Source organism: Cynara cardunculus (assembly GCF_001531365.2).
Source record: "Cynara cardunculus var. scolymus isolate 2C chromosome LG 10, CcrdV1, whole genome shotgun sequence".
NCBI classification, from domain to species: domain Eukaryota; kingdom Viridiplantae; phylum Streptophyta; class Magnoliopsida; order Asterales; family Asteraceae; genus Cynara; species Cynara cardunculus.
In genome coordinates, this window is record NC_037537.1 from 2,896,639 (window position 1) to 2,907,037 (window position 10,399).

Sequence of the window (10,399 nt, forward strand, 5' to 3'; positions counted from 1 at the left end):
TAAACTTTTAATTTTAAATATAAAAAATCTAAAATACAATAATTATTTAATATAATACTTAATTATTATCCTTATAAAAAAATTACATTATTAAACAAAAAAATAAATTACTTTGTTATTCAATCTAAATTAAATGATAGTAAAAAAATTAAATTAAAAATTACACAAGAAAACTAGAATCTTTTATATTTTTTTCAATTTAAATATATATTTTATCCAAAAAAAATACTATCGATTTCTTAAAACTACATAAAATCGTATTATATCATGTATAAAGACAAAGAATAAAACAAAACTTTAAAATCAAGATGTATCTCGTTGTATTACACAAATACATTTCTAATCAATGAAAAACGGTATTGATATATCTATACTATATTATAAAGCATTTGACAAAAACTCTTAAAAACCATTTTTTATGCATGAAGTACTGTATATTGATGAATATTACTTAAAATTCAAGATTACAAGTAAATTATGCATAAGCACAACTTATTAAAGCTCCATGTTTGAATTCGTGTAACTAACTGCGGATAAACATAATCAAATAAAGAATAAACATCTTATTTTAAAATATATAAAATCAAAAATATAATTAGGATAATTATCGAGTTATAATAAAATAATTAATTATTATTTTTATAAGAAAATTATATTATTAAACAAATATAAATTACTTCGTTATCGAACCTAAATTAAATTATAATTAAAAAATTGATTTAAAAAATTACACAAAAAATAGGAATTTTAAATAGTTAATTTGATACTAATATCGATATATATATTTATCAAATTTTTATGATATTTTCAAGTTTATATTTTATCAAAAATAAAGACATCATCGGTTTTTTCAAAATCATATAAGACCATACTATAATTTCGACTGAGATAAAGAATAAAATAAAATATTAAAATCAAGATGTATCTCGTTGTATTACGTGAATGCCCCTCTAGTTTTCTTTAAAAAAATATATTAAAAGTCAAAAAATTTAAAAAGATTACTTTTTATTTTATCAATAGCTTTATTTTAGCAATTCTAAGATATGTTATTGAAATATTTAATAAAATATTATTCTTGTCTTCTAAACATTTATTTTTAATATTTTTTATTGGTGAAAAAAATATGAAATAATATTTTTTTCTTGCTTTTTAGAGATTTCTCTAAAGTTAGAGATTTTTACGGTCTTTTTTTTCTTTATTTTATAATATAAGATAGCATAGCTGTTGGAGTTGGAGATGCTCTTAAGCCTTTAAACTTGAGTATCTCCAACACAATAGATATTCTGTATTTTCTCTTTTTTCTTTTAAATTTGAAAATTTATCCATTCTCTCCTTTATTTTTTCTATTTTGTAGAAGAGTTTAACATAGCTAATGGAGCAAACTTTTTTCAATTTTCCAGAATTTCTAAAATAACATAGTTGTTGGAGATGCGTTTATACAATCAAATAAAAGTGGAGAATAATAGGATTCTTTGTATAAAAAAACGTCATCTTAGGAAGTATTGGTTGACAATATAGAGATACAAGACACATGACCAAGATCATGAACAAGTTAGGGGTTGCTTGACGGTTGCTTGACAGTTGCTGTATGGTTTGGAGTAAAACGATTACGTGATCAAAATGATTAAAAAATCTCTTATTATATAGTACAAAATGAAATATAATTGCTCGGTAATTATTTACAACAAATCATGGCGCTGAATGGTTAAGGGAGACCCATGATACAAAATCATTCAAAGGGTTTTAGAACCATTAAGAGGCAGATTTTTTTTTTGTCAAACAAGATCTACTTCTTAATGATTTGGAGAACGCCTCTTAATGAAACTATTAAGAGGTAAACAAACAATCCTTAGTCAATACAATGATATGGTTTCAGATTCATACTTCCAATTCTTTCAACATATAAAGATGAAAACCGTATACTTTTTACTGATTAAAACAATGAATACCATGCGTTTCTCCAACTGCTAAAAAACACTGATGGCTCGAAAAGCAAACAGTTGAATTAAATCGAACTCTGAAGAACTTTCATATCATCATGTAGATAGAAAGTTGATTTCTCAAGTATTCCTACCTAAGTTCCTAGTAAGCGTAGCAGCATTTTGAAAAATAGAACAGTAGAAAGAATCAACTGATAAGTAACAACATCAACATGGTTTGGCATATAAATCCAATGACCATCAAAGAGGGCGAGAGCCTCGCGACGACTTGTACGATGCAACAGAGTTCATCATCTAATGACGGTTCTTGGCTAGAGGGCGACTCAGACCCTTGTGATGACTTAGGACCCCATCATCATCCCGAGGTTACCCAGGGGTATGAGCCTCGGTTTTTCTAAACGGCACCTTTCAACCATCACCAAATGCCACCTCCCAACCCATATGTATCGAGGTGGGAGTAGTTATCGACCATCGTCAGTGATTACTATGGATATAAGGAAGTTCATGACCCTCTTCATTAGCAGTTGTATAGACGTATTTATAAGGTGGAGAGGCTTTGCCAACAGTTAAGCTCTTGGCAGGTAAGTGTGTAACTTAACTTATCAGGCAGAGTTTTTAAAGAAGTCGAAATACAGGGACCACAATGCAATTATCGACTATGTTAAAAGAAGACGAAATACAGGGACCACAATGCAATTATCGACTATGTTAAAAGAAGCGAAATACAGGGACCACAATGCAATTATCGAATATGTTAAACCAAATACTCATCGACTGTAGTTTTAGTGAAGGAGCAGACAAATGACGATGGCGATCTCACCGTCTCTGCTTCCCGCCCTTTTGTTATTTTATCTCTTAACCATTTGTAAATCAATGGCTCTAATTTCTCAATTTTCAAGCACTGGCGGCGATGATCACAGCCATTTGATCGATGAAATTCGAGAAGCGGAGCTGAACGTCGTTCGATTAGGTAAATTTGTGCTTTGATCTCGCAAGATTTTATCTTCAGGATCAACAGTTCATCAATGGAATAGTTGGTTTTATGATTCTTGATATGTTAAAGGCTTGATTCTGATTATTGATGTGCTTTTGATCTAATCGTTATTCTTTACTGGTTTATTATTCAGCATTAATGTATTTATTACCCTTTCCATTAGCTTTACAGTATGGCCTATTTGTTTGGAAAACTGATAGCATTTTAATCTTTTTGGGTCAGAGTTCTCAAATTGGGAACTGCCATGGATGAAAATTCTATAATCGTAGTACTACTTACCATCTTCGATGTAGTTATCAGAGGTTTCTCAAATTTATGCCATTGTGCTTTTGAGTTGAAAAACTTAGTAATTTAATAACAGTACGTTGGGTCCAAAGTTAGCTTATATATTTTGACTATGGAAGGCAAACTTAAGAAATCCAAAAACTTAATTTGATACTTAAAGAGCTAGGAGGGGCTTTCATGGACACAATGCTCAGCTTTTTGGGGTAGAGGACACATATGCTTACATCTCAACCCCGACCCTACTTTTAAGTGGGATTTATTGGTTCGTTTAGTGCGTACCTGCCATTTCATGTCAACCCAAAAATCATGAAGCAAGCTCAGAGAAGGTTGCTGAAGCGGGAAAAATAAATAAAATAGAAAGAAAATTGATAATGGTTCTTATGAATATTGTTTTGTCCAATCAACAATGTTGTTCATGTGGATATCAATGCAGAAACTATCCTTGAAGAAAGCATTTCAATAGTAGATTCCAAAAATCTTTATATCAAAGAAAGTGAGAAGCTGGTTGAGGAGATGACAAGTGAAGTTGATCATCTACAATCTGTTCTGTTAACCATGAAGGTTGGCCACAGTATCTTGATTCATTTGTTTTTTCAGTTTTTTTAAGGTTTGACCAACTATTATCAAGGGACATGTTCCAACAATAAAAAAATAGTGTGCATGCTTCCCTTTATGCCACCGCTGATCAACTTTGCATTGTGACAGAGCAATATAGTTTGTTACCTTTCCATTAAATTAATTAAGGTCACAATTGTAGCTGTGTAAAAGCCCTTTATTCACTTATTCCGTTTCTTAATTGTCCAGTTAATTCCTGATATTGTGTCGTGTTAAGCATTCAGCATATTGAAATGACATGTCTGTATGCTGCACTGCAACACCATTTTTAAACAGCTGGTTGAATGACATTTCTATCTAGATTTGTATGTCTATGTTGGCTAAACTTCATTCCTATTGTAGAAGATACATCAAGAGGCTTAGTGTTAGAGTACGGAATAAAGCTGTTTTATGTATCAATATTGCTTTAGCATTGCATGATTTTACTTCTTGTGGTTGTAGAATTATTCTTCATCTGCAAATGAAAGGCTTAATCGGCTGAAAAAAGAGGTTCAGTGCTATTCAATGTATTTTTGATTTTTCATTTATCTCACTTGCAACAAATGAAAGCAGCACGATATAGCTGTCTTCAGGTTCAACTTCTCGGTGCTGCTGCAAGAAGAAACACATTTGAGCTTCACATCTTGGAGTCCAAAGCACAAGATGCTGAGAGTAGGCTGGAAATAACCAAGTCAAGGGTTGAAATGGTCAGTGATTGCTTTCATTTATTAGTTTGATACAACATGATGGTTAAAGCCCCCCCCCCCCCCCCCTCTTGTTTTTAGGACAATGGCACATTATTTCTATTATCTGGGGATAACGAAGCCACGGTTCTTAATTCAATGGAGGTGGTTTTACAATAAGATGTTTGAGGCCTTCATTTTCTGTTATTCTGTACGCTTTTTGCTTGACCAAAACTTCAAAAAGTAAGCAGTGGCATATGGGAATTATTTGCTCCTCCTTCAAGTGAAGTCAACTTCATCTTAAAAATAACGCATGATTTATGAAACAAAAGAATATGATGAAACATGCTTTGCAGGAAAAATTAAGTGATTTGAACATGGTATACTTCAAACAATGAAAAGATTAGAAACCATAATTAAAGGCAAGAATATATATATGACTTCCCACTTTACTGTTAAACATAACCTTCATTCATTTTTCTCCTGGAAGTTTCAAGTATAGAAAGTCTTATGGTTGTAATTTAAACTTCACTTCCATATGTCTTGTTGTGGTAGTTACAACCCAACGAGGATGAATTATCTTATGAAAATTTTGCCATTAGAACTTCAACAGAGGTATTGCCTGCATTTTCAGTGTACCAATCAGAAATAATTTAAACAGGAATTGGTCTGTCATGGTTTAATAGGGGGCTAGGGGTGACTATGCAAATTGCTCTTGGACTTGGCCTACATGCTAATACTTGCAAACCACACTACAGCAATAAGAAATCCATTTTTTATATTCAACGATGTACCTTAAGATACTTTTCACACTCCATTTTTGCCATGCTAGCATGCAACTTTAGGAGCTTCTTGGTCCATCAAAATTAGGGCAAAATGTAACAAAGTTTGGTTTAGATCCTATTTTATGTAACAAAGAAGTTTTTTTCTCAATCGATTGTAATAAAGTTTCAAAATTTTCTATTTTGAACTTAATTTGACCAGTAACCTGCCGTTCTCGTATTTGATAACATGGACACAAATACACACGAATACGACAAACTTCGCATCCATGTTGTCACATGTTACAAGATCAACAAGTCCGGTCAAAATGGGTACAAAATAGGAAACTTTGAAACTTCATCACATTGATCGAGAAAAAAATTCTTTTCTACACTTAATAGGAATTAAGGCAATATTCGCTGCATTTTTGATGCATTTTGCTCTTAAATAAAGTAACTTTCAGAAATACCTTTTATATGTAAATGTTACCTCAAACCTAAAGTATGTAGTATGTACTTGCAATAAAAACTAAAAAGTGTTGCATTTAAATGGACCGAGTAAGCTCCTCAAAATGTATGCCAAATTGTAAATCTTGTAATTTCAATGGGACATTACAAAGCAAGAATCTGTGGTACAGTAATAGTCATACTAAAGATGTTGACACAATCTGGATTCTATTTGGAAACATGTTAAATTAGCCTCCACCCAGACATTGCCATGGAAACATCATTTTCTTAATCCTGATTAAAGGCGGGGGTCTGTACGGAAACAATGTCTCTACTCCAAGGGTGGAGTTAACATTTGCATATATCATACCGTCACAGACCCTACTTGTGGGATTTAATGGGTTCGTTTAGTCTGGTTGGTTTATGTTGCCATTGCATCTTATAATTTCCACATTTTAATTTCTCAAGCTCTACACTTCTTCCAAAATCATAGAATAGATTATCTCCTTGTCATTGTTTATGCAAACAGATGGCATCAATTGTGACTGAACAGTGGATTCAGATTCAACATCTTGAACAGGCTCTTGAAATTGCCAAAGTAATCTTCTTCTATTGTCATTCTTATGTATGATTTCATTGGTTATAAACTTGTGAGGGAGCTTTATATTTAATTTTTCATTACAGAGGAATAGTAAAGAGATCAAAAAGCAACTTAGCTCCATAAGATGCTCCTTTCTGAAGGTACTGACACATTCTTTTGCCTTCATTGTTGTATATAATGCCTGAGACGTTTTCTATTTGATTTTCATACTGACTTTGAATGCCAAACAAATTCTTTAAGTTTCAGAATCGATATGAATAATTGGCTGAGGAAAAAGGCAAAAAACACATATAAATGGTACTATAAATAGAAAAGGATGGTAGTAAAAATGCGAAAGAATTAGTAATAACAGTAATTATAGCAAATACAAGTTTGACTTTCAAAGTATCAGCTAATTCCATGTGATTTTGCACACACTGAATCTTGATGGGTGCTCCCAAGTGTTCACTTTCATATTCATACTTTTTTCTTCCACAACTTGTTTTTAGATAACTCCCTTTTCTAGAGCAACATTTCGTAAATCCAGAGCGGTGCTGCTATGGTGCATTGTAAATCTGTAGCGGAACCTCTACATTGCTCTGGATTTGGGAACTCAAGTTCCGGTAAAGGAGGTAGCCTATGTTATCGCTCTAGTAACAAGTTATAACAGTGATGGACTATTGTTTTTAGTTTATACAAAGCCAATTTGGAAATCTTCTTGATGATTGGTGGGAAGTGCTGGAAAGAACTTGGTCCGTGGCAAAACAAAATCATCACCAGGTATCACCTGAATACACTTTTTGTCCCGCTGACTGAAAAAGAGAACCGTCACAAATATTGGTGGCATGAACTGATTGGGTTATTTAGGAGAATAACCTTCAGACTGAAGTTTCAAAAATGCATGACCTTCTGGAAGAATTAAGATGTCTTAATATAACAGATGAATGCCTCTTCCTAACACAAAAATGCCTCAAAATCTGTCAGAAGGTCATGCATTTAAAAATATCTGTTTGAAGGTTATTATTCTAAATAACCCGGAAATGATTGGCCCCTCTATAGCAAAGTCAAAAACACTCCAAACTTTGAAGCAACTGCTAATTGTTTCACGCCATTTTCCATCTGTGATGTGGATCACTATTTGTGTTGTTATGGCTATAGCATATCTCGACAGAAACATGCATAACATTGTCAATATTTTCACAAATCAAATGTGGCATATAATGATTATTCTGTTCTTCTTATGTTCAAATGTTAAACGTGGTTAATTCTTTTACAAGACAAATGATTTGTTTGTAGACTATCTGTGACTGCCATTAAAACCTTCCGGCAGCACAATTGTATTGTTACAAAGGGCAGAATACAACCAAGTTTGGTTGAGTTGTACCAAGTTTTTTTTTTCAATCGGTGTAACAAAGCTACAAAATTTCAATTTTGTACCCATTTTGATAGGTAAGTTGTTGATCTCATGGTATTTGATGACTTGGATACCCTATGGGGAAGGGAATGATAAACTTGGCATTCACGTCATCAAATGCTAGAAAATCAGTCAAAATGAGTATAAAATAGGAAATTTTGAAACTTTGTTGCATTGATTGGGGGAATTATTTTTTGCTACACTAAATAGGGCAAACTTTGTTGCATATTGCTGCATTTTGCGCTTACAAATTTTTATGTACTCTGCAATGACAATGTCTATCATGCAATGACCCAAAGATAAATTTGTGAACTTACTTGACTGCTCACCTAGAATGGTTAGTTAATCCCCAAGTAAGAAAAACATGTTGTTGTTTAGAGCTTTGGATTAACGAGGCATCATCAATGGAGTTGTGTTGACAAAAATATTGACAACTCCATATTCTTTTCAGCTGCAACGGTTTGTTATGAACAAAATGCAAAAATGGAAATACACTGCTGCTTATGCCAACAACGAAGTAGTCTTTTTTGTGGTAAGATCCCTTTTTTGCTATTCTTCTGTTTCTTGAAAACCTACCGACTTAGTAAGAGGGAAGGTTCTAAATGGCATGAGACATTGCATGTGGCTAGGTCAAACCTCAAGTTTTAGCACCCACGATAGGTCATGGCCTTTATAAGGTGTTGTGGCTTCATGTGGCAAGTCGGTATGCCATGATATATAATTTTATATATATACATATATATTTTCTACTATTAATCAATGATATTTAACAATTTAGTGTTTTATCTAAAATAACACAAGAAAAGTCATATACTGATATACGAGGTTACAAAAATTATTATATCAAAAGCTTATAACAATGTAAAAAGAAAAAAAAAAGGTGAACTTCTAAGGAAAAAAATTATATAGTGAAATAACGTGTTCAAAAAAACTTGCGACAAAAAGGCGCCTTGATGGCATGCATGACGCCTTACACGCCATGGCAGTCGCTATTTGAACCACAACTACAGTATATCAAAATCATCTTTGTGCATTAAAAATTTGCATACTGCAGGCATCCGCTCTAATCACCTTCCCTGCTTTGAGCCTGGGGGTGTTTCTATTGAACAATTTTTGCTAGTGAAGGTGCCATGGAACCCCCACCGTCCACCAGTCGCCAGGTATTATTTCCGGGGAGTCTGATAGATTGATGAACACAATAGTTTATTAGAGCCCTTTTCTCCAGAGGTAGAATGATAGAATTCAAAGAAATCCACAACTCAGACACCCTTGTACCATCATCCCTCAAGATATAGCCATTATAGCGTTATGCATAATGTTACCACTTTTTGTGGCTTCGATTTGGTCAGCTAGGGTTTAGGTCAGTTAGTATGAAATTTACTGGGTTCGTTTTGATTGGTGCTTTTCGTCATTTTTTTTATGTTTTTTTAATAGTGTGCTATACAGCTTCTCCTGTTTGTTACTCTATGGTTTAGCCATGTAGTTTTTTACATTTATCTTGGCTGTTGGAAAACAAAATTTAGAAATGCAGAAAAATACAAGTCTGCCCATGAACATGGATCCTTCTGAAAATTTGTGATTTTTTATACAAAATCTTTTTTTTATTGAATATAGCAATTCTTGCATTAAGACAGTGATAAACAAAAAAAAATCAAATTTGATATAGGGGTGTTAAATGCATAGGGAATTGAATTCGTTTAATTTCTTTGGACAACTGTCTGGTAATGTTGGTTTTAGTCATCTTCTTATATTCCAGATGATTTTATAATACCTATCACTAGTATGCCTTTAGTTAATCCATATAATATATTTCTAAGCCCAATATTTCTTTTTCAAAAAGAGTCAAAAAAAAATTGATAGGATCCATCTCTCACGAGCAAGTTAAGGAGTTTGTCCAAGCTTCTAAATTGACTCCCACCAACTCCCAGTTACTACATCAGAGCACTTAGTGACACTGTCCCTTCCAACAGACCTCCTTAGACATTGCATGGCTCAAGGATATACACATATCCATTTTGGAGCTATCAGACTAGCCCTTACCTTCCATGGTAGGAAAGGCCACCCTGCTTTCACTCTTCAACTTCTTCACCTCTTCATCCCTTGTTTCTTCACTTTTTTCTTCATGTTACATATTATAATTATTTTAAAATAACAGTAAAAAAAACATTGATATACAAAATTAATAAAAAAATTAAACATTACAAGATGATTGTGTCAACCTTTACAAGATGATATATTTTGCACGAAGCTTGATTTATCATCGTGTTAATCTTTACAAAATGATGATATTAGTTGTGAAGATGAAATTCAAATGTTTACCGAAGAATTTAACAAACAATCGATCATCTTGTAGGTTCAGTTTTCAAAAGTAGATAAAAGAGATAACTAATGCATAAAAAACATGGGTTCGTGAAGTAGTTGTTAACAAGACTACTCGCCCTCGTTGAAGGATAAACTTTTTATAAAACCTCAGGTTGATTCGTCTTTTACAGCTAAAGTCGATCCGTATTTTACAACTTATGTTGATCTATCTTTTACAGCTTGAAAGACTCTTTAGACGTAATTGTAGAATAAGTAAAAATGTAATATAAATCTATCTTATTTATATGTCAAATCTTGTTTTTTAATGTTTTATTTTTATAATTATATAATTATTTAGAAAAATAATAGTAATGTTTATATTAATAAGTATATATTTATT

General features: G+C 32.5%; 1 protein-coding gene across 1 annotated transcript; it reads left to right on the forward strand.

Annotated features, from left to right (window-relative positions):
- Positions 1 to 2,687: 2,687 nt before the first annotated feature.
- Positions 2,688 to 9,194, forward strand: LOC112519590. Its single transcript, XM_025127789.1, has 9 exons — positions 2,688 to 2,910; positions 3,653 to 3,780; positions 4,276 to 4,323; positions 4,407 to 4,520; positions 6,234 to 6,302; positions 6,389 to 6,445; positions 6,975 to 7,064; positions 8,150 to 8,230; positions 8,753 to 9,194. The coding sequence occupies exons 1-9, from the start codon at positions 2,742 to 2,744 to the stop codon at positions 8,816 to 8,818; spliced, it is 822 nt and encodes a 273-aa protein (XP_024983557.1). The 5' UTR covers positions 2,688 to 2,741; the 3' UTR covers positions 8,819 to 9,194.
- The last annotated feature ends 1,205 nt before the right edge of the window (positions 9,195 to 10,399 follow it).

Coding starts and splice junctions, on each gene's coding strand:
- LOC112519590 (XM_025127789.1), top strand. CDS start 2,742: ATGACGATGGCGATCTCACCGTCTCTGCTTCCCGCCCTTTTGTTATTT. Junction 3,781..4,275: donor CTGTTCTGTTAACCATGAAG/GTTGGCCACAGT, acceptor TTGTGGTTGTAG/AATTATTCTTCATCTGCAAA. Junction 4,521..6,233: donor CCAAGTCAAGGGTTGAAATG/GTCAGTGATTGC, acceptor TTATGCAAACAG/ATGGCATCAATTGTGACTGA.